Here is a 25,362-nt window from a genome sequence, read left to right as displayed (position 1 = left end):
AACCGGCAGGCCGGACTTGAGTCCTGGAGATGGGAAGTACAGTGCCTGCACTCTGAAGGAGGGGTGTTAATGTTGCAGTTTAAAAACTGTAGTGTAAAGCACCCTTCTGGCAAGACAGTGATGGAGTGAATGATGGTGAAAGTTTTTCTTTTTCGGGCCACCCTGCCTTGGTGGGAATCGGCCGGTGTGATAATAAAAAAAAATAATAAAAAATAACACACAAACTGAAGAAGACATGCACAATTACTACTCTACTAAGAATAGAATACATGACTCTTACCTTTATTGAAGATCTGGTGATGAATGATGGGATGGGAGGAGGGGAGAGTGTGGAAGTTATTGTTTAGAAGGGGAATCCCCTTCCATTAGGACTTTAGGTAGCAAGTCCTTTTCCGGGGTTACTTCCCTTCTTCTTTTAATGCCACTAGGACCAGCTTGAGAGTCACTGGACCTCTGTCGCACAACAAATCTGTCCATAGAGCTCTGTACCTCCCGTTCCTTTAAGACTTTCCTAAAATGGGCCATAACATTGTCATTGTACAGGTTGCCAACAAGGCTTGCAGTAGCTGTGTCAGGGTGATTTCATCCATAAAGGTTTGCAGTTCAACCCACTTTGCACACACCTCTTTTTTCAATTCCATACTAATTCTCGCCCTTTTTACCACAGGGATGGCACTAGAAGCTTTCTTGGGGTCCATGGTGACTTATTTTGCAGTTACAAGCACTAAAAGCACTGGGATAATGTGAAATGTACCGAATGAATGCGCAGATGCGACCGCACTGGCTGGCTTGTAAACACTGGTGCTGAGGCCACACCTGGGACGCGTCCCGGATGAATCACGTAAGGAGAGTTTTTTGCGAGGCGAGGCAAAATTTTTGCATTCAAATGCTTCGTATGGCGGATTTAACGTAACGCGATGCGTTTGTAAGGGGGGGGGGTCCACTGTATTACAGTGGAACCCCGAGTTTCAGCCATCCTGAGTATCGGCTGCTTCGAGTTCCGACCGCTTTTCTTTGGGCTAAATTTTGTCCCAAGTTTCGGCCTGTGCCCTGTGTTTTGGCCAGAGTACATGACCTGTCCGCCTGCCCATGCCTGCGCGCCTGCCTGTGCAGGCGTCTTGAGCCAGTCTAGCTTTGTTTATCCTTGAGTAAACATAACCCTGCATGCTCGTCCAAACATTTCACAATAAATTCATTGTGTTTAGTGCTAGTTTACTGATTGTGACTGAAATAAGCCACCATGGGCCCAAAGAAACTTCATAGTGGCATCCCTTTGGTAAAGAAAGTAAGAAACACGACAGAACTGAAGAAAGAAATTGTAGCAAAGTACCAAAGTGGAGGAGGGAGAGGGGAGAATGTGCCTTCTTTATATACAGTACAAATATAGTACAAATACAGCATGAGTCGATAAAGGCCATAGTGCCAGCCAACAATAAAGTGTAGCATTAAAAACAGTGTAGCAAGTATGTGATTAAGCGATAGAAAAATGATATGAAACTTAACTCCTCCATGTTGTTTGAGATATAAAGGGTGGCTCACAACACAACACACCACAAGTCATGACATACATAATGATGTATTTTATTCATTCTAGAGTATATGTCATGTTTCTATGTTATTGTTTATTATGTCATACCAGATGAATTATGATAGACAAATAACCAAGTGTCATACTTGAAGGACTATCTTGTCCTGCCTCCATACAGATTCTCCTGCCTCTCTTATATGCCAACAAGTCTTCAATAAAGGTAAAACTGATTTAAATGTTCATTTATCCATTAAAATTAGTGCTTTATATTTATTTCTCATTGTTTTCTGTAAAACTATAGTATTTATTCTTTAAAAAAAAATGAATTTTTTGTGAATATTTTGGGGTGGAACGGATTAACTGGATTTACATTATTTTTTATGGGAAATACACTGCTTTGACTTTAAGCCATTTCGACTTTAGGCCTAACCTAGCTCCTGGAATGGATTATGGCCAAAACTCGGGGTTCCACTGTACATATACAGTAACATGACACAAAGTGCAGTAAGAGGAAACTATTCAATACTGTACAAAATTTTGTTTCTACAACAGATTTTTTGTAACGTGTCTTCAGAATCTCCCGAAAGAAATGCATCATTAGCAAAGATCATCAGTGATGAATCTTACTTTGTATAAATATAAATTACAGTGGACTCTAGGATTAAGTTGTCATCGGAATAAGTAATATTCTGAATAGTAACGCTTTTTCATCAAAATATTGGCTCGGTGAAAGTCACTGAACTCGGTATAAGCTATTTATTTTATTTATTTAATGTCTTTGCAAACAGTACATTGAGATTGTGTATATACAATAGTGGGTTGCAATGCAAAGAGAGCCTCTATTATGCCTAGGCATTATGGGCCAACTTAACATTATTGGCTTACAGTCTTCTAATGCTAAGGAGTAGTATATCATAGTTGTACAGTAGGAAAGTAATTATTTCATAGTTGTACAGTAGAATATTAATTATAAATGAATCAAAATTTGTATAATACAAAGATATATTTATATTCTAAAATGCTTTTGTGAAAAACAATGATTCAATTATATTCCTGTCAACAATGGATAAAGGGTTCAATGTGATTGTTTCAGTTATGATGTGGGAGTACATAGGTGAGTAAATGTGTACTGAGTATTTAGCATTTAGTCTAGGGTGATTAAGTGGCTTTTGAGAAGAGTCTTAAATTGATTTTCAGACTGGGTTACTTTAATATCTTCTGGTAATGAATTCCATATTTTGGGGCCCTTTATGTGCATAGAGTTTTTACACAGTGTGATATGGACACGAGGTATATCAAAAAGAGATCTGTGTCTTGTGTTGTGGTCATGTGTCCTGTTTAGGTTGGTGAGGAAAAGTTTGAGTGGGGGGTTTATATTTGAGTGTATTGTTTTGTGTATGTAGTAGGCACATGAATAAGTATGGATGTTCTTAATGGTAAGCAGATTCAGACTTTTGAAAATTGGTGGAGTATGCTGGCATGAGTGGGAATTTGTTATCATTCTTACTGCTGCCTTTTGCTGGGTTATTAGGGGTTTTAGGTGATTGGATGTTGTTGATCCCCATGCACAAATTCCATATGTAAGACAAGGGTATATGAGTGAATGGTACAGTGCCAGGAGAGCTGATTGTGGAACATAGTACCTTCTCTTTGATAGTATGCCTGCAGTCTTGGAGATTTCCTTGGTGATTTGTTGCATGTGTGTCTGGAACTTAAGGCTACTGTCAAGGTGGATACCTAGGAATTTTTCCTCTTTGAGTCTTGTGACTGATGATCCATTTAGCGTTATGTTAATTGGATCATTTGCAGCTTTGTTTCCATACTGAATGAAATAGGTTTTATCAGTGTTCAGGGTAAGTTTGTTAGTCATCATCCAGGCAGATATTTTCTGTAATTCAGCATTGACTGTGTTTGCTAGTATGACTGCGTTTGGGTGGGAAAATACATATGTAGTGTCATCTGCAAACAATATGAGTTTGAGTAGCTGTGATGCATTCGGTAGATCATTGATGTAGATGAGAAAGAGGAGTGGTCCAAGGACGCTTCCTTGTGGGACTCCTACTGTGATTGGTTGGGTGGAGGAGTTTGCATCATTTGCATACACATATTGAGTTCTGTTACTAAGGTATGACTTTAGGTAGTTGAGGGAGTGGCCTCTGATACCATAGCGCATTAATTTGGAGTACAGTAGTTCATGGTCAACTGTATCAAAAGCTTTACGTAAATCAATGAAAATGCCCAGCGGGACTTCTTTCTTTTCAAGTGCGGTATACATTAGTTCTAGCATGTGTATGATAGCGTCATTTGTGCTTTTATTATTTCTGAACCCAAACTGACAAGGGTTTAATATGTTGTGTGTAATGAGGTAGGAATAGCTCTGTCTATGAATTAATTTTTCAAAGATTTTAGAGAGCAGTGGTAAGTTAGATATTGGTCTATAGTTATTCAAGTCAGCTTGGTCACCTCCTTTATGGATCGGAGTGACCCTCGCTATTTTGAGGATTGTTGGGAAGGTAGACGATTCAATGGATTTGTTAAAAAGCGTTGCAATAATTGGTGACAATACTTGCTCCTGGCATTTAAGTTGCCTCTGACACCACGCATAGCTTACGGAGAAAGAATTCTGTTCCACTTCCCCATGGAGGTAAGAGGAAATAAACAAGAACAAGAACTAGTAAGAAAATAGAAGAAAACCCAGAGGGGTGTGTGTATATATATGCTTGTACATGTATGTGTAGTGTGACCTAAGTGTAAGTAGAAGTAGCAAGACGTACCTGAAACCTTGCATGTTTATGAGACAGAAAAATGGACACCAGCAATCCTACCATCATGTAAAACAATTGCAGGCTTTCGTTTTACACTCACTTGGCAGGACGGTAGTACCTCCCTGGGCGGTTGCTGTCTACCAACCTACTACCTAGAATTAGATGAATTGTGCTAGATAAATAAGCCATAGAGCTGATATTAGTGTCATGTTGAAGGACTATCTTGTCCTATCTCCTAACACAATTCCTAACACATGCCAGAAACAGACCTCTCTGGAACACTTTTTTGAGCGACAGGGGTCCAGTGACTCTCAAGTTGGTCCCAGTGGTATTAAAAAACAAAGAAGGGAAGTAACCCAGGATAAGGACTTGGTACCTGAAGTCTTTATGGAAGGAGATTCCCCTTCCAAACAATTGTAAACTCCATCCTTTCCCCTCCCTCCCATCTTCCATTCATCACTATGTCTTCAATAAAGGTAAGTGTGATGTTATTATTGTTTTATTCTTCAAGTATCATCATTTTCTGTGTAGGTAAATGTATATGTCATGTAGAAAACATATTTTTAATACTTTTGGGTGTCTGAAACAGACTAATTACATTTCCATTATTTCTCAAGGGAAAAATTAATTCGGAATAAGCCAGATTTGGGAGAGTCACTCTCTCTCTGGAACAGATTAATTATGAAATCCGGAGGTCCACTGTATATTAAAATTTAAAGATGTCTAAATATAAAACAAAAATTACAGTTTAAGAGTTATTTAGAATTAAAACATTCTGTACAAATAATACATATGGATAAATTCAAATATTGTACTCTACACAGATAAGATATGGATAAATTCAAATACAGTATTATACAGGAGGGCCCCACTTATACGGCGGGTTAGGTTCCAGGCTACCGCCGTAAAGCGGAAACCGCCGTAAAGTGGAACACCCTTTTTTTCCACTTACAAATGCATACAAACACTAGATAACAAGTTTACACTAACATATATTAAGTTAGCAATAGAACCAGGCATCAAAAAACAATAAAAAAGTACAATACACACATAGTGCACTCATTACTTATCTTAAAATATTTATAGTCTTAATCTTAATCTAGGGTGAGACAAGTAGTATTTATTGTAAGAAATCAAGTGTGGTATGTATGGTAGTCAGCCAGGCTACCATACCAGGCCAACCCACCCACACATACTATTCTATGATATTTAAGCATCCCAGAGCGATAAAATGTATATACAGTTCACTCATTACTTACCTTAAAATATAGGGTGAGATGAGTAGTATTCATTGTAAAAAATCAAGTGTGGTATGTATGGTAGTCAGCCAGGCTACCATACCAGAGAGAAAGAATGAGTGTGCAAGAAAGGTATAAAATACCGACAATATGAAAGTTAAGACACATGTGCAACATCTGGATATCTTTATTGTAGACGTTTCGCCAACCAGTGGCTTTATCAATACAGATTCTAGGACATAATAGGAAGACAGTAGAACTATATACAAAAGATGAGGTAATCAGTCCCTCGGCCTTGGAGTTAGTGTTCACAGCATCGTGGTGGAGGAGAATCTGGAGAAAAGGCAAGAAGACTGGCGGTTATATACGCGTCAGTGGATAGGGACGGGCAGCAGACGAGGGCAGTCACTGGTAGGCGGGATTCCCCAGTGGAAGTAGGTCCTTCCCAAAGAGATAAAACTAACCCATCTCTTTGGGAAGGACCTACTTCCACTGGGGAATCCCGCCTACCAGTGACTGCCCTCGTCTGCTGCCCGTCCCTATCCACTGACGCGTATATAACCGCCAGTCTTCTTGCCTTTTCTCCAGATTCTCCTCCACCACGATGCTGTGAACACTAACTCCAAGGCCGAGGGACTGATTACCTCATCTTTTGTATATAGTTCTACTGTCTTCCTATTATGTCCTAGAATCTGTATTGATAAAGCCACTGGTTGGCGAAACGTCTACAATAAAGATATCCAGATGTTGCACATGTGTCTTAACTTTCAAAGAATGAGTGCATGAGAGAGGACAGGCGCAGAGTTATGTAAACAAACCAGGCGAAGGTAAGTTTTGTAAACAGTGTACACGTCTGGTTTGTGTACAAGTTACATTGTGTACAGGTTGTCTCTACATTGATACGGTAGAATAAATAAAGAAGAACACTCCCATTCTCATGTAACATCATTTTGAGAAGAAATGATGCTCTGAGTGAAAGCAATGGAAGTAAGTCACTCTGGCTTTTTTGGGTTATCCTAGGTTCTCTACACATATGTTGTTATGTATTTATGTTATGTATCGTGTTTATTATATAATTTTGAAAAAAATATCACGGATGGATTAATGAAAATGTGTATATTAACGTAATATACAACATTTAATGATACACCAAGCTCAGACAGCGTAAACAAACTGAACAGGTTGTGGACGATCACTCGGTCAGGCGAAATAGACGATATTAATACATGTCCAGTTTTAGTTCATTCATGTACATTTGTAAGAGTTTGTGAAACTTTTACCTTATAATATTTTTATTATTATTATAATAATTAAATCACGAAACAAATACTCTTACACTGTGTACAAGTTAGTACAGAATTATAGCTATAAAGTGAAGGCATACGAAAGGAATATTTTTCTACAGTTATCCCTAGTAACAGGTGATGGGCTAGAGAAAACGTAATTCTTCCGACACTTCTACAAACCGTTTGGTAAACATCTCATATATATTTGTATAAATTTTTATACTGTGGGTGCATGTATCATGTTTGTGTGTTACATAATGTGTTTCTTATATAATTTTGAAAAAAATATCATAGATAGATTAAGGGAAATGTCTATATTAACGTAATATGCGACATTAATGCGCCCAAGAGATTATTATTATTACTATTATTATTATTATTATTATTGCATCAAGAGTAGAGAGACTCTTAGTGATTTTAATGTGTACCTACATGCCAGCACAGTGTGTAAGTTTATTTAGGTACAGGTGTACACAAGTTTAATTATCAAGTACAATACATATAAAATATACAATAACTTTAAAACACTTGAAATTTTGGAAAGTTTCCAGACATAATAAGGAGATGTGCTTAGGGAGAATGTAAACAAACTCGGTGGGCCGCTGTGACCGTATTAGAAAGACAGGTGGGGGGAGCCGTATAGCGAGTTTTGGTCATAATTTGAAATGTCCGTATTAGCGGAATGCCGTAAAGCGAAACGCCGTAAAGCGGGGCCCTGCTGTAATCTACACAGATAAGAGAAAATTAGTTTTACAGATACAGTAAAGAATAAAAAGTTACACTGTAATAACAACAGCACAGCAATAACAACAGATAATGCTGCATTCAAGTGAATTGAAACTAGTATTTTTTTCTTACAAAATGTGTGTTGTATAAACAATCCTTATGCATGGCACCTTCAGATGGAATAAGTTTAACTTACTTAACAAACATTTTGCCCTTCAAATAGAAAGCTCTTGCTCCAAGAAATTAGGAGTGTTAGTACAGTGGATCCTGGGGTAACGACATTAATCCGTTCCAGAGAGCTTGTCTTTAACTGATTTTTTCGTTATCTGAATTAATTTTCCCCAAAAGAAATAATGGAAATCCAATTAATCCGTTCTAGACACCCAAAAGTATTAAACAAAATAATTTTTTTCATGAAATATACATTTCCCTACACAGAAAACAATGAGACATGCAGAATAAACAATACTGAAATGACACTTACCTTTATTGAGGACTTGTTGATGAGTGATGAGATGGGAGGAGGGCAGAGGATAGAGGAGTTTACAATTGTTTGGAAGGGGAATCCCCTTCCATAAAAACTTTAGGTAACAAGCCCTTTTCTGGGGTTACCTCCCTTCTTTGTTTTTTAATGCCACTAGGACCAGCTTGAGAGTCACTGGACCCCTGTCGCACCAAAAAACTGTTCAGAGAGCTCCGTTTCTGGTGTTTCTTTAAGATTTCCCTAAAATGGGACACAATATTGCCATTGTACATGTTGCCAATACGGCCTACAACAGCTGTGTCAAGGTAATGTTCATCAATAAAAGTTTGCACTTCAGTCCACTTTGCACAAATGTCCTTAATCTCTGAAGAAGGCAACTTCCTCCATCTCTCTTCCTCCTCCTAAGAAGGAAATTCCAGAGCTGTGGTCTGTTGCTGTTGCACCTCAAGCTCTTGCAGCTCTGTAGTCGTTAGCTCCTCATCGTCATCCTCTACCAACTCTTCCACATCCTTGCCACTAACCTCCAATGCCACAACAGATACCACAACTGGCATAGGCTCCTCAGGGTTAGCCCCAAACCCTTCAAAATCCCTCTCTTGTAAACATTCTGGCCACAATTTTCTCCAAGCAGAGCTCAAAGTCCTGGAAGTCACTCCCTCCCAAGCCTTACCTATAAGGTTTATGCAACTGAGGATACTGAAGTGATCTTTCCAGAACTCTCTTAGGGTCAATTCAGTGTCTGAGGTCACTTCAAAGCACTTTTGAAACACTGCTTTGATGTACAGTTTTTTGAAGCTTGAAATGACCTGCTGGTCCATGGGCTGGAGGAGAGGAGTGGTGTTAGGAGGCAAAAACTTGACTTTGATGAAACTAAACTCCCCCACAATTCGCTCTTCCAAGTCTTGAGGATGAGCAGGAGCACTGTCCGTTAACAAGAGGCACTGGAGTGGCAATTTATTTTCCAGGAGGTATTTTTTCACACTGGGGCCAAACATGTCATAGAACCAACTGAGGAAAATGCCCCAAGTGACCCATGCCTTACTGTTTGCTCTCCACATCACACACAATTTAGTCTTGATAACACTGTTTTTCTTGAAAACACTGGTAGTTTCAGAGTGATACACAAGTCAAGGCTTCACTTTGCAATCCCCACTAGCATTACTACAAAACACAAGAGTTAGCTTGTCTTTCATAGGCTTGTGTCCTGGGAGTGCCTTTTCCTCCTGAGTAATGTAGGTCCTGTTTGGTATTTTCTTCCAAAACAGGTCTGTTTCGTCACAATTGATCACTTGTTGGGGTTTTAATTGTTCAGCCTCTATGTACCCCTTAAAGTCCTGCACATATTTTTTCAGCTGCTTTTTTGTCAGAACTGGCAGCCTCACCATGCCTTATCACACTGTGTATGCCACTACGATTCTTAAATCTCCCAAACCAGCCTTTGCTGGCCTTAAATTCATCATTATGAGCACTATTTGGAGGCATTTTCTCAATGAGATCCGCATGCAACTGTCTTGCCTTTTCACATATTACTGACTGAGAAACACTATCTCCTGATAATTATTTCTCGTTAATCCACACCAACAACAGTCTCTCCACATCTTCAAGTATTTGTGATCTCTGTTTTGTAAGCATACTTGCACCTTTCGCAACAACAGCTTCCTTCATTGCCTTTTTGTTGGCCAAGATAGTAGCGATGGTTGAATGGGGTTTGTTATATAACCTGACCAACTCGGAGACACACACTCCACTTTCGTATTTTGCGATGATCTCTTTCTTCAATTCAATAGTATTTCTCACCCTCTTTACCAGAGGGATGGCACTATAAGCTTTCTTTGGGCCCATGGTGGCTTATTTAGCAGTTACAAGCACTAAAAACAATGGAATAATACAAAATGTATCGGATGTACGTGTGGAATCATCCTCACTGGCTTGTAAACAATGGCACACTAGCTGTACATGGACTGGCCAGGCCACTCAGGACACGCGGACACGTTCGGGGCGTAAGTCCTTAACCGAGTTCTTTTTCGGTAAATGAGCCAATATTTTGATGCAAAACCTTGTCGCTATCTGATTTTTTTCGTTATCCAATGACATCGTTACCAGAGGGTCCACTGTAATCTCTTCTCCTGTATATATGGTAGTACCTCGAATATGTATCAGCAGAAATTCGTTCCAGAAGGCCTGGTCACAGACCGGGCCGCAGGGGCGTTGACCCCTGGAACTCTCTCCAGGTAAACTCCAGGAGTGTCGTTACCAAACGAATTTGTTCCCCCAAGGAATAATGTAAATTAGATTAGTCCGTTTCAGATCCCCAAAAATACACTTACAAAAATACACTTAAATAATTGTTCGAGTTGGAAGTTGTTCGAAATTCAAGGTACCACTGTATTACTAAATTTAAAGAGAGGAACTTTTGTTTTTCTTTTTGGGACACCCTACCTAAGTAGGATACAGCCAGTGTATTGCGAGAAAGAAGAATAGTAAAATAATAATAACAGAGAAACTTTTGTTTTTCTTTTGAGGTCACCTTTCTGTGGTGGGATATGACCAGTTCATTGAAAAAACAACAATAAAAATAATAATAATAATAATAATAATAATAATAATAATAATAATGAAAACATTCTTACCTGGTATTTGAAGATGCTGTCCAGCGATCGATGATGGCCGGTAAAGAGATCAAGAATAGCTATCCATATGCCAAGTCCTACATAATAAACAGCCTGAAGAAAAAAGGGAGTATTACTTACCATTCAGTCTCACTTGAAATCAAGTTTAATTTCATTTCATTATACTATATGCTGTAATATGCATTACAGCTAGCCCTCCACTTTCGTGAGCTTCGAACATTTGCGAATGCCCAGCCGCCCAGTCATATTTACCACACAAATGTGGGAAAAAAGTACGGGAAAATGCAGATCCAGATATGAGTGTCACTCAATACTGGAAGAAATTCACCATTGCAGACTGCCTCTCAATAGTGCATGAGAGTGCCAAGGATTTGTGCCCTCAGACAGTGAAGGGTTGTTGGAGGGCTTTTTGGCCAGTGTGTGCTTGTGATTTTGTTGGATTTGGTCCTCAGGACGAGGTTAACAAAGCCATGAGGAAGACTTTGAGGTTAGCAAGGCTAGCTGGTGGTGAAGGGTTCAAGAACATGCAAGAGGGTGAGGTGAGAGAACTGGTTGAAAAACATGCACTGGGCCTAAATGATGAAGAATTGTTGGTGATTGTGCAGACAGAGAGTGAAGATGAAGATCAGGAGAGTGTTGCTGAGGCCAGTTAACCTCAAGCCCTCACCCTTGAAAAACTAGGGCAAGTAATGACAATGACAGCACAGCTCAAAACAATTTTCTTACAACATAAACCCATCGACGTTGAGGGCTTTGAAGGTGATGAGCGACACTGATAGGACCATAATTCCCTACAAAACTGTTTGTAGATATGAAGAGGAATTGGTCTCAGTTGCCCATCACAATGTTCTTCACCAGGAAGCCTGCCACCACCCCTGCCGCTACCCCTACCACCTCACCTGAACCTCAACTCGTGGCAGAATCTGGCTCCATTGCTAACTCTGACTCTAGCAATGTCAGCAGTGATGCTGGCAGTGAAGAGCTAGAATCCACACACTAGACTCATCATGCCATGCAGTTACACTCCATATAATCAACTCCATTCAACTGTCATCAGTAACACGTTATCATCACCATCATCGTCGTCATTGTCATCATCATCACAAGTCATCAGAGTTCGTCTGCCTAACCTTACAAGTGGTGAGTGTTTTGTTTGTTCATTATTTGTTATTAAACCATAACATGTATATACAATATTTTACAAAGTTTTCATGTCTTTTATGATTGTTCTTGGTTCAATAATGGAAATAAGTCACTCTGGCTAACTTTTTTGAGTTATCCTAGGTACTTTACACATATGCTGCCATGTATGATAATCTATGTAACTGTATTTGTGTATACCTGAATAAACTTACTTACAAAGGAAGTAGTATTGTTAGGCTAAGTAAATGCTATTATTATATTTCCCTACAAGATATTTGCGCATCAAAACATACACGAACGCTACAGTACAGTATTATTATATTTCCCTACATCATATTTGAGCACCAAACATTCATGAATTTTCAAGATTCACGAGGTTCTTGATCCCCTAACCCTCGCAAATGTGGAAGGCCTCTTGTATATTTAAGAAGCCTCAATGGCAAAAATATGTGATGTGTATACAGATCACTGCCAGTGGAAAATGTTCTACATACACTGTCTTATTGTACTGTTATGAGGGCCACTTAGTGATAAACAGCAGATTGCAGATGCTATGAGTGTTGTGTAATGAAATCTGGTATATTAATGTTTTAGAGATTTCAAATAGCACTGTTTGAATTCCACATAAATTATGTACACTACTCTTATTATTATTCACATTACAAACTTATCAAGTACGTATTTAGCTGGATTTACATACAGTATTTAAAAATATTAGTAATTAGAATTGATGAGGGGAAAAAGGTGAGTGGTGCACTGAGGAGTCTGTGGAGACAAAGAACTTTGTCCATGGAAGCAAAGAGGGGAATGTATGAGAGTATAGTTGTACCAATGCTCTTGTATAGGTGTAAAACATGGGTGGTGAATGTTGTAACAAGAAGGCTGGAGGCAGTGGAGATGTCATGTCTGAGGGCAATGTGTGGTATGAATATAATGCAGAGAATTCGTAGTTTGGAAATTAAGAAGAGGTGCGGGATTACCAAAACTATTATTGTGAGGGCTGAGGAGGGGTTGTTGAGGTGGTTCAGACATGCAGAGAAGCTGGAACAAAATAGAATGACTTCAAGTGTATAAATCTGTAGTGGAGGGAAGATGGGGTAGGGGTCGGCCTAGGAAAAGTTGGAGGGAGGGGATAAAAGAGGTTTTGTGTGTGAGGGGCTTGGACTTCCAGCAAGCGTGCGTGAACGTGTTTGATAGGAGTGAATGGAGACAAATGGTTTTTAGGACTTGACATGCTGTTGGAGTGTAAGCATGGTAACATTCATGAAGGGATTCAGGGAAACTGGCAGGCCGGACTTGAGTCCTGGAGATGGGAAGTAGTGTCTGAACTCTGAAGGAGGGGTGTTAATGTTGTGGTTTTATAACTGTATTGTAAGAGTGCCAGTGGCAAGACAGTGATGGCGTGAATGATGACGAAAGTTTTCTTTTTTGGGCCACCCTGCCTTGGTGGGAGACGGCCGATTTGTCAATAAAAAAAATAATAAAATAATATTTGTTGTAATATTTAAATTTCCATTAACTTATTATAGTATGACCAAAAGGGTGTACAAATCTTGGGTGAAAGGAAGGAAGGAGGCATAGGGGTCATCCTTGGAATGGTTGGAGGGACGTGGTAAAAATTCTGAGTGCTAGAGGATTGAGTATCCAACAGGCTAGTGTGCATATGTCAGATAAGAGTGAGTGGTAACAAGTGATTTTTATGACTTGCTATGCTGCTGGAATGTGCACGGTAACATTTGGTGTGTAGTACAATGCATGCACTCTGAAGGATGGATGAGGATATTACAGTTCAGAGGATCATTTGACGTGTGATGTCTGTGCATTTCTGGTAAGACAGCTACTGAATTAATGATGGTGAATGAGTTTCTTTTCCTGGGGTCATCCTATCTTGGTGGGAAATGGTCAGTGTGGTTAAAAATAAGGGTGCTGTAATTTAAAAGATTTATTAAAAACTAGTTTCCCTCTTAAATTTAAATTTATTACCATCATTACAGGATATTTATCAATTTAAACTTTATAACAATATTTAAATTGTTTCCCTACCTGAAATCTGATCACACTATCTATAGTACAATATACTGTATTATAGTATACTAGCACATCACCTTCAATTTGGACATTGGTAGATTTTCACGTCATTAGGAATATTTTTATTATGCAAGTGCATTTACTCTATACTACAGTGGACCCTTGTTTTTCGCAAGCTTTGGAAGTCGTAATTTTCGAAAATCATAACTTTTTTTCATCAAAACATTGACTTGCGAATTGTCATTTGACTCGCAAATAGTCGTTCATCCCAGACGTGTATGCATGGCCCTGAGCAACCCCACACTCCATTCCCAGCCAGTGTGCCACTCTTTATCAGCGAGCGAGGACGATCCCACACGTTCATACGATATATTCCATTCGTTTTAGTGCTTGCAACTGCTCAATAAGTCACCATGGCTCCAAAGAAAGCCCCTAGTGTCAGGCCTTTGGTAAAGAAGGTGAGAAACACAATAGAATTCAAGAAAGACATCATTGAAAAATATGAAAGTGGACTGCATATCACAGAGCTTGCCAGGTTGTATTACAAACCCCATACAACCATCTCTTCCATCATGGCCAAGAAAAAGGAAATCAAGGAAGCTGTTGTTGCAAAAGGAGTAAATATGCTCACAAAAATGAGATCGCAAGTGCTCAAAGATGTTGAGAAGTTATTGTTGGTGTGGATCAATGAGAAACAATTAGCAGGAGATAGTGTTATGCAGTCAATAATTTGTGAAAAGGCAAGGCAGTTGCATGACGATCTCAAAGAAAATGCCTGCAACGAGTGCTGATGTTAGTGAATTTAAGGCCAACAAAGGCTGGTTTGAGAGATTTAGGAAGTGCAGTGGCATACACAGTGTGGTAAGGCATGGTGAGGCTGCCAGTTCTGACAAATATGTGCGTGAATTCAAGGGGTACATAGAGGCTGAAGAATTCAAACCCCAACAAGGGTTCAATTGCGATGAAAATGCCAAGGAGGACTTACATCACGCAGGAGGAAAAGGCACTACCAGGACAAGCCTATGAAAGACAGGCTTACTCTTTTGTTCTGTAGTAATGCTAGTGGGGATTTCAAAGTGAAGCCTTTACTGGTGTATCACTCTGAAAATCCCAGAGTGTTCAAGAAAAACAGTGTCACCAAGAGTAAATTGTGTGTGATGTGGAAGGCTAACAGTAAGGCATGGGTCACAAGGGAAATTTTCCTTGATTGGTTCAATGAAGTGTTTGGCCCCAGTGTGAAGAAAAACCTCCTGGAAAATAAATTGGAACTCAAGTGCCTCCTGGTAATGGACAATGCACCTGCTCATCCTCCAGACTTGGACAACCAAATTGTGGAGTTTCGTTTCATCACAGTGAAGTTCCTGCCCCCTAATACCACTCCTTTCATCCAGCCCATGGACCAGTAGATCATTTCAAACTTCAAAAAACTCTACAGCAATGTTTCAAAGGTGCTTTGATGTGATCTCAGACATTCAATTGACCCTAAGAGAGTTTTGGAAAGATCACTTCAGTATTCTCCATTGCATAAACCTTACAGGTAAGGCTTTGGAGGGAGTGACTGCCAGGACTTTGTACTCTGCTTGGGGAAAATTGTGACCAGATTGTGTCCAAAAGAGGGATTTTAAAGGGTTTGGGCTGACCCTGAGGACCCTATGCCAGTTGTGGAATCTATTGTGGAACTGGGGAATTCCATGGGGCAGGATGCGAGTAGTGAGGATGTGGAAGAATTGGTGGAAGACCACAATGAAAAGCTAACCACTGAAGAACTGCAAGAGCTTCATCTGCAACAGAAACAGACCACAGCTCAGGAAATTGCTTCAGAGGAGAAGGGAGAGAGATGGAAGAAGGTGCCTTCTTCAGAGATTAAGGAGATTTGTACAATTTGGAGTAGGATGTAAAGATTTGTGGAGGAACATCACCCTGACAAAGCTCTTGCAAGCCGTGTTGGCAACATGTACAATGACAAAATCTTGTCCCATTTTAGGGAAATTTTAAAGAGATCCCAGAAACAGAGCTCTCTGGACAGATATTTGGTGTCACAGGTGTACATTGACTCTCAAGCTGGTCCTAGTGGCATTAAAAAACAAAAAAAGGGAAGTAACCCCAGAAAAGCACTTGGTACTTGAAGTCTTTATTGAAGGGGATTCCCCTTCCAAACAGTAATTAATCCATCCTCTCCCCTCCTCCCGTCTTCCACATACTAAGAAGAATCGTCAATAAAGGTAAGTGTCATACTATTATTGTTTATTCTTCATGTCTCATTGTTTACTGTGTAGGTAAATGTATATTTCATGTAAAAAAATTATTTTGTTTTAATACTTTTGGGTATCTTGAACGGATTAATTGGATTTACGTTATTTCTTATGGGGAAAATGGTTTTGCAAATCGTCAGTTTCAATATTAGTCACTCTCTCTGGAACAGATTAATTACAAAAAATGAGGGTCCACTGTAACTAGCAGATTATCATGCTTTTATGATTTTAAGTGCGCTTATATTGTTAGTGGATGAGTTTGGTAGGGTATGTAAAAGAAGAAAATTAAAAGTGAATATAGGAAAGAGTAAGGTGATGAGGATAACAAAAAAAATTAGGTAATGAAAGATTGGATATCAGATTGCAGGGAGAGAGTATGGAGGAGGTGAATGTATTCAGATATTTAGGAGTGGACATGTCAGTGGACATGAAAGATGAGGTGAATCATAGACTGATGAGGGGGAAAAGGTGAGTGATGCACTGAGGAGTCTGTGGAGACAAAGAACTCTGTCCATGGAAGCAAAGAGGGGAATGTATGAGAGTATAGTTATACCAATGCTCTTATATGGGTGCGAAGCATGGGTGGCGAATGTTGCAACAAGGAGAAGGCTGGAGGCAGTGGAGATGTCATGTCTGAGGGCAATGTGTGGTGTAAATATAACGCAGAGAACTCAGGTGTGGGAGGAGGAGGTGTGGGATTACCAAAACTATTATCCAGAGAGGTGAGGAGGGGTTGTTGAGGTGGTTCGGACATGCAGAGAGGATGGAACTAAATAGAGTGTATAAATCTGTAGTGGAGCGATGGCAGGGTAGAGATCAGCCTAGGAAAGGATGGAGGGAGGGGGTAAAGGAGGTTTTGTGTGCGAGGGGCTTGGACTTCCAGCAGGCATGCGTGAGTGTGATAGATAGGCGTGAATGGAGACAAATGGTTTTTAGGACTTGACATGCTGTTGGAGTGTGAGTAGGGTAAGGGTAATACTTATGAAGGGATTCAGGGAACCCAGCAGGCCGGACCTGAGTCATAGAGATGGGAAGTACAGTGCCTGCACTCTGAAGGAGGGATGTTAATGTTGCAGTTTTATAATTGTAGTGTAAACACACCTCTGACAAGACAGTGATGGAGTGAATGATGGTGAAAGTTTTTCTTTTTTGGGCCAATGTGCCTTGGTGGGAAATGGCCTGTGTTAATAAAAATAATAATAAAATTATACTGTGTTAATTTCCTAAACTGTTTATTAAAATTATTTTCATTATTATTTTCAGCACTTTTATTATTAATGCCAGCTTACTCTAAAAGTTTTATGTGAATAAAAGTGCTGAAAATCTGGAATAAATTACCAAATTAAGCCAAAAAAAATTTCATTTAAAATATGATAAAATACTGTGTACATAACTAATGTAATCAAATTCCTTAGCTCCATGAATTTTCAGCGACTTTAATTGCTATTAAGCTTTTATTTTTATACCTGGAGAGGGTTTCGGGGGTCAATGCCCCCACAACTCGGTCTGAGACTTTGCTTTCTTGGCTTTCTTGTAAAATTTAGCTCCTTAGCTTTATCTTTTTATATATTTTTTATATATGAGGGCATCTCACACACACACTCACTCTTCAGTTTGTATTTAAAATGTAATGCAAGGTTGACCTTAAACAATTTTACTAGAGACCATACCTGCATAGTAATTATCTGAGATATGATGAGTGGTGGGTCCCATATCTTATATCGGAAACTTCCAGCCATTATTAACCTGAAAAGCAATTAAAAACTAAGAATTGAAGACAAAAAAAAAAAAAAAAAAGAAAATACATAGGTGAGGTTTGGATTACTTGAAAGCTAAGATTCATATAAACAGGTTCATAGTCAGGGATAATAGACTAAACTGACAGTCAGTTTTGGATAAATTAAGAACTGGGTGGATAAAATATATGGTGATAATGCATACATTAGGTCAGGTGAAAGAGCTTACAACAGGTATTATTATTATTATTCTTATAATCATAAAAATAATTTCTATGAAGTACATGATACAACCAATACAGACTTAGTTGACATTATTGGCATACCGTGGATATGCAGAGCATTTCAGGAAGCCAAGATGCGATGCACAACTCTCAGCAAACACCAAAGTACCTACTTACCGCTAGATGAACAGGGGCAGAAGTTGTGAATACACATACCCAATGTTTCATCTGTGCTGGAGATCTATCCTGCACCCTCAGTGTGAGAGATGAGATTGCTACCAACCAAGCTATTAGTTGTTTTATAATGAGAGTGTTGAAGAAGTTGGCACGTCTGGAGGTTTTTGCATCCTCACTAATGAGTTCCATATTTTGGGGCCATTAATTTACAAGGAGATTCTAAACAGGTTAAGTTGAGCATGTGGTATGTGAAAATGATACTTGTTCTTTGCATTTAATTTGCATGAAGATTCTAAACAGGTAAAGTCAACCATGTGGTACTTCAAAGAGATACTTGTTCTTTGCATTGTGTCTATGCATCAATATACAGCTCTCCAAGAAGAGTCTGAACAATGGGTCAATGTTAGAGTTGAGTGTTCTGTAAACAGTAGCCACAGTAGTGTGAATATTATGTAAGTTGAGGAAGTTTAAACTTTTGATAATAGTGGGTATTTTTTTGTGTTACAAACCGAGTCAAGCACAATTAAAAAGTATCTTGTGGAGTGGTAGCACATTTGGTTCGCAACCAAATGAGGCAGGACATATAAGAAATAGTCTTAATCTCTACTGCCCATACTTTATTGTGATTTACACCCTGGGAAAGACCTTAAAATGAATCCCGAAAGAAATAAGTCACAATGCTTGACTTTCTTGGGTTAACCTGGGTTGCTGTTATCTTGGGGTTATGAACCCTAGTCTACCCAAAAATGCATAGTATAAGTACAGTGGACCCCCGCATACCATACGCATCGCATACCGTTCAATCCACATACCGCTCGCTTTTATCGCAAAAATTTTGCCTCGCATACCGCCCAAAAACCCGCTCACCGCTCTTCGTCCGAGACGCGTCCAATGTGCAACCTTAGCCAGCCTCACATGTGCCGCCGGTGGCATTGTTTACCAGCCAGCCTCCGCGGTAACATCCAAGCATACAATCGGAACATTCATATTATTACAGTGTTTTTGGTGATTTTTTCTGGAAAATAAGTGACCATGGGCCCCAAGAAAGCTTCTAGTGCCAACCCTACAGCAATAAAGGTGAGAATTACTATAGAGATGAAGAAAAAGATCATTGATAAGTATGAAAGTGGAGCGCGTGTCTCCGAGCTGGCCAGGTTGTATAATAAACCCCAATCAACCATCGCTACTATTGGTGGTACAGCTGCTGCTGCTGTTGTACCACCGTCAGCTGCTGCTGCTGCTGCTGTAGCACCGTTGTTGGTGTGGCTTATTGAGAATACCAAGAAACAATTAACCCCAGAGGATTTGCCACCCAGGATAACCCAAAAAAGTCAGTGTCATTGAAGACTGTCTAACTTATTTCCATTGGGGTCCTTAATCTTGTCTCCCAGGATGCAACCCACACCAGTCGACTAACACCCAGGTGAACAGGGAAAAATGCCTGGAACTAGTGCTCATATTGGTGAATTTAAAGCCAGCAAAGGTTGGTTTGAGAGATTTAAGAATCGTAGTGGCATACACAGTGTGATAAGGCCTGTTCTGGAAGAAAATGCCAAACAGGACCTACAGTACTCAGGAGGAAAAGGCACTCCCAGGACACAGTGTCTCATCAGTCATTGCTGCATCTTCAATAAAGGTAAGTGTCATTTATTCTTCATTTAGTAGAGTAGTACATGCACAATATATATTGTGCATGTACTACTCTACTATTGTGCATGTATCCTTCTCTTTGTGTGTAGGAAAATGTATATTTCATGTGGTAAAAATTTTTTTTTCATACTTTTGGGTGTCTTGCACGGATTAATTTGATTTCCATTATTTCTTATGGGGAAAATTCATTCGCATACCGATCATTTCGCATAACAATCAGCCCTCTTGCACGGATTAAAGTCACTATGCGGGGGTCCACTGTATAGGTTTTCCCTTATATAGCACCATCTCTGTAATACATCAGTATCCAGTACATCTTGCTGCCACGTTTGTCAAGGTTGGGAACCAAAACCAGTATGGTACTACTGAGAGGGAACACAATTTTATAGTACCTACAGTAGGTTGTCAAGTCTCAAACACCTTTTATTATACAGCAATAAAAGAGTGGAACAAACTGTCTGTACATGTCAAAGCCAGTTCTAGCATGAGGCAGTTCAGGAAGAGAGCTAAAAGGTACCTAATGAATGAAACTACAAAACGGGAGGAGAGTGATTTCTTATGTAGTAAACATTGCTGTACCTTTTATTGTAAGTTGATACTCTCTTTAATGTCCACGTAAATAACTCGGTTCACTTTATTGCTAATGTATCACCTTTTACTGTAACTGATTTTCAAAAATTGAGTTACTTATTTATATTATAACCTTACAGTTAGGCTTTAAATAATAAGATATTGCAAAGACCCCATTGAAAATAAGTCACTCTGTATGACTTTTTTGGGGTTATCCTAGATTATTTACACTGTGTATAATTATATTTACGTGTATCTGAACCTAAATAAACTTATTAATATGGGATTACCAAGGCGTCGCCCAATTTAATTGTATCTCAACCAAAAAAAAAAAAAAAACAGAAATAGACCACACACGTGACTCACAGAAAAACATTTCTAACAAAGAATACTTCTAATAAGGTTGAAACTTACGATAATTAAGAAATTTTTCTTCAAGATATACGTATCGGTCTGAGAGTTTACACTGCCACTTGGTCACTGTTGTTGTGGTTCATCCTCAGGGACACACTATATAAACTTCCTCCTGAAAATTACCTCTAGATTTTAGTAAATATATTCTACACGTGTCAATAGAGAAAATTTCTTATTGATATTATCACCTTTTCTGTATTAATTGATTAGTATTTTATAATAGAGCAAAGTATATTTTTATATACTTAATTCTTGAAGCAATTTCCAACGATGTTTTTCTTAAGTAAAATTATTAAGGTACAGGTTAACATAAGTACGGTTTTCATACATAGTAACATATGTGTAAATTATCTAGGAGAAGGTAAGATATGATTTGTTGGGTTCTTTTTTTTATCCCGGGGAGGGTTAGTCACCCGGGATAACCCAAGTCAGTGCGTCTTCGAGAACCCTTTTTTTAACATCTTTATTTGCTACAAATACAAGGTATACAGTCCTAGCTAACATCAATGACATACTACTATATAGAAAGCCGCTTGTTATGCAGAGCATTACGGGCAAATTAGGTCAGTTTTATCCCGGGATGTGACCCACACCAGTCGACCCAGGTACCCATTTTAAACTGATGAGTGAACATGGACAACCAGTGTGAGGAAACACGTCCAATATTTCCATCCCTTCGCCGGGAATCGAACCCAGACCCTCACCGTGTGAAGCGAGAGCTTTTGCCACCAGACCACGGGGAACCTCCCCTCAAGGGAGGTTCCTTGACGCTGGTGAGGGGGCTCTTGATCTAGGGAATTGGATCTGTGCTCTAATTCCCTGAACCGAGCCTGAATACCATCTTTTTTTTTTTTTTTTTTTTATTCGCCGGTATTCTCCCGGCCCGGGTCTTTTCCAAGTAGTGGTGACCCGGCCTTGGCTCCCTATCTGGGGAGTGTCTCGAGACTTAAGTCTCCCATGGGAGGAGGCACAAGTACCTCCTCATCTTTGGGACCAACTGTCCCCAGGCCTAGCCACATTCCCCGCCCTCACGGGGCTTGTAGGGAGAAGCTAGGCCTCTGGTCTTCCCCCTTCACAGGCGCTGTATAATCCCTACGGGTTTAGTGCTCCATAATAATGCTGTCTTATTTCTATTGAGGTCGTTCAATTTTGTCCCCCAGGATGCGACCCACACCACATACGTTACTATGTATTATAATTTGTGTAACTATATTTAAATATGTGTACCTGTGCCTAAATAAACTTACCTACTTACTGCTAGGTAATGACCCCAGTGGAAATAAGTCACAATGACTTTTTTGGGTTACCCTAGGTAATGTATCATTGTGCTGCTCTGTATGATAATTTATGTAACTGTATTTATGTGTACCTATACATGAATAACCTTATTTTACTTAGGTAAACAGGGACAGCGGCCGTAAGAAAACATGCCCAACATTTTCACTCAATATTGACCCAGGTCACTTGTTCTATCTAGGCTGGAATATTGCTGCACACTAACAGCACCTTTCAAGGCAGGTGAAATTGCTGACCTAGAAAATGTACAGAGAACCTTCACGGCGCGCATAACGGAGATAAAACACCTCAATTACTGGGAGCGCTTGAGGTTCCTAAACCTGTATTCCCTGGAACGCAGGAGGGAGAGATACATGATTATATACACCTGGAAAATCCTAGAGGGACTAGTACCGAACTTGCACACGAAAATCACTCACTACGAAAGCAAAAGACTTGGCAGACGATGCAACATCCCCCCAATGAAAAGCAGGGGTGTCACTAGCACGTTAAGAGACCATACAATAAGTGTCAGGGGCCCGAGACTGTTCAACTGCCTCCCAGCATACATAAGGGGGATTACCAACAGACCCCTGGCAGTCTTCAAGCTGGCACTGGACAAGCACCTAAAGTCGGTTCCTGACCAGCCGGGCTGTGGCTCGTACGTTGGTTTGCGTGCAGCCAGCAGCAACAGCCTTGTTGATCAGGCTCTGATCCACCAGGAGGCCTGGTCACAGACCGGGCCGCGGGGGCGTTGACCCCCGGAACTCTCTCCAGGTAAACTCCAGGTAAACTCATGCCGAGGATTGAACCACGGACACTGTATGAGGCGAGTGCGTCATCGACTGAGTCATAGGACCCGAATGGAACTAAGTCGCTTTGTCTGACATTTTTTGGGGAGTTATCGTAGGTAATTTACACTATGTATGATAACTATACTTACGTATACCTGTGCCTAAATAAATTGACTTACATTATAAAGCTTAGTGTTGTCACTGCTGTACTCACTTATATGTGGCTGCAGAGGTCTAATCTTAGCTCCTGGCCCCACCTCTCAACTTGCCTTTTGACAGATTCACTCTCCTAGCCTCGTGGACCCTATCATACCTATTCTTCAAGCTATGTATGGAGTCTCCCCACCACTTCTTTACCAAGGTCATTCCACTTCCCGACCACTCATGTTTTCCCCTGATCCTTCTGTCCTCCAGGGTCGTTAGATTAAATTCCTTCCTTTAGCCTTTCTTCATAGCTCATATCCCTTAGTTCTTGAACTAGTCTCGTTGCATGCGTCTGCACATATTTCAAGTGGTGTCCCATAGCTTGATTGCTAACGCATTCAGCTTACACACTGAAGTCTCTAGTTCAATACCAGGTACGGGTGGAAACATTAGGATGTGTTACCTTTTAAGTCACCTGCTGTTCTTGTTCACCTACCAGTAAAATAGGTATCTGGGTATTTGTCAATTGGTGTGGGTTGCATCCTGGGGACAAAATTAACCTAATTTACCCAAAATGCTCTGCATAACAAGGGGCTTTCTATATAGTAGTATGTTACTGATTTCAGCTAGGCCTGTATACATTGTACATGTACTTGTAGAAATTAAGATTATTATTATTATGTGTGGGTTCCATACTGGTGCTATGTACTCCAAGATGGGTCTGACATATCTTGAATAAAGCACCCAGAATAACTCTTTGTTGAAATTCCTGAAGGCCACTTTCAGATTTGCCAGGCGAGTATTGTTTGCAGAGGTTATTCGGTTGATATGAGCCACTGGAAATATGATAGGCGCTGTGACTACCCACAGGTCCTTCTCTTTGAACAGGGTTAGCAGCCTTTGTTTCCCCGAACCTATACTCAATGTAGGGTCTTCTGGTCCCTTCCCCAATGTTCATAATTTTTTATTTGCTGGGGTTCAATTCAGTTAGCATTTCTTCGTCCTCATTTGCTTTTATGTCTCATTAGTTTTACATTAGCAAATAGAGATACAGCTGACTTATTTCCATCTGGTGTAACATTCACATAAATCAGAAACAGCACTTTTGTTACCCTTTTGTTGGTTCAGTGATGTATGGTAACAGTAATGGTATGTAATACCGACAAGATAATGTATATGTGGAAAACCTGGGTATCTTATTTATAGAGATATTTTGCCAGGCAGCGGCTTTATTAATTTAGAACAGAGATTATTTGAAGGTGTTGAAACTGAAGACAGTAGAAGACAAGATATTCAGTCTCTCGGCCTAGATGAAGGTGTTTACCACCGAAATCATAATGAATCTGAAACAAAGGCAGGAAGATGGTCACTTATACGGGAGTTAGATGAGGTGCAGCAGTAGAAGACATCACCACAGGCGGGCACAAATGGAAGTAGGTAATGCACATGAATTGGGCCAGAGGTTAGCAAACAGGTTGTCTTCTACTGCTTGGACAGCCAACAGGCTTGTGTGAGTGTTAGGAGTGAGTGGAGGCAAGTGATTTCATGATTTGGGGTGTTGTTGAGTGTAGGAAGGGATTCAGGGGAAAGTGGTTACCTGGAGGTTATTCCGGGGATCAACGCCCCCGCGGCCCGGTCCATGACCAGGCCTCCCGATGGATCAGGGCCTGATCAACTAGGCTGTTACTGCTGGCCGCACGTAGTCCAACGTACGAGCCACAGCCCGGCTGATCCGGCACTGACTTTAGGTATCTGTCCAGCTCTCTCTTGAAGGCAGCCAGGGGTTTATTGGCAATTCCCCTAATGCTTGATGGGAGGCTGTTGAACAGTCTTGGGCCCCGGACACTTATGTTGTTTTCCCTTAGTGTACCAATGGCGCCCCTACTTTCTATTGGGGGCATTTTGCATCGCCTGCCCAGTCTTTTACTTTCGTAGGGAGTGATTTCTGTGTGCAGATTTGGGACCATTCCTTCCAGGATTTTCCAAGTGTAGATTATGATATATCTCTCCCTCCTGCGTTCCAACGAGTACAAGTCAAGTGCTTCCAATCATTCCCAGTAGTTAAGGTGCTTGACAAAACTTATACTGCAGTAAAGGATCTCTGTACACTCTCTAGATTTGCGATTTCACCTGCTTTGAATGGAGATGTTAATGTACAGCAGTATTCCAGCCTAGAGAGAACAAATGATTTGAAAAGGATCATCATTGGCTTGGCATCTCTTGTTTTGAACGTTCTCATTATCCATCCTATCATTTTCTTTGCATGTGCGATCGTGGCACTGTTGTGATCCTTGAAAG

At 40.1% G+C, this 25,362-nt stretch overlaps 1 protein-coding gene across 1 annotated transcript in view; it reads right to left on the bottom strand.

Moving 5' to 3' along the window:
- Sys1 (Sys1 golgi trafficking protein) overlaps positions 1-20,964 on the bottom strand; it is a 30,178-nt gene extending 9,214 nt beyond the window's left edge. The window contains exons 1-3 of the mRNA XM_053790270.2: positions 20,852-20,964; positions 17,751-17,826; positions 10,658-10,750 (exon numbers count right to left, since the gene is read on the bottom strand). Of these exons, the coding sequence (XP_053646245.1) occupies positions 10,658-10,750; positions 17,751-17,819 (162 nt within the window). The 5' untranslated portion in view covers positions 17,820-17,826; positions 20,852-20,964. The remainder of the gene's footprint in view (positions 1-10,657; positions 10,751-17,750; positions 17,827-20,851) is intronic.
- Between the last annotated feature and the right edge of the window lie 4,398 nt (positions 20,965-25,362).

The sequence above is a fragment of the Cherax quadricarinatus genome, chromosome 63 (genome assembly GCF_038502225.1).
Source record: "Cherax quadricarinatus isolate ZL_2023a chromosome 63, ASM3850222v1, whole genome shotgun sequence".
Lineage (NCBI taxonomy): Eukaryota > Metazoa > Arthropoda > Malacostraca > Decapoda > Parastacidae > Cherax > Cherax quadricarinatus.
The sequence above is the reverse complement of the archived record's forward strand: the minus strand, read 5'-3'. Positions and strand labels throughout refer to the sequence as shown.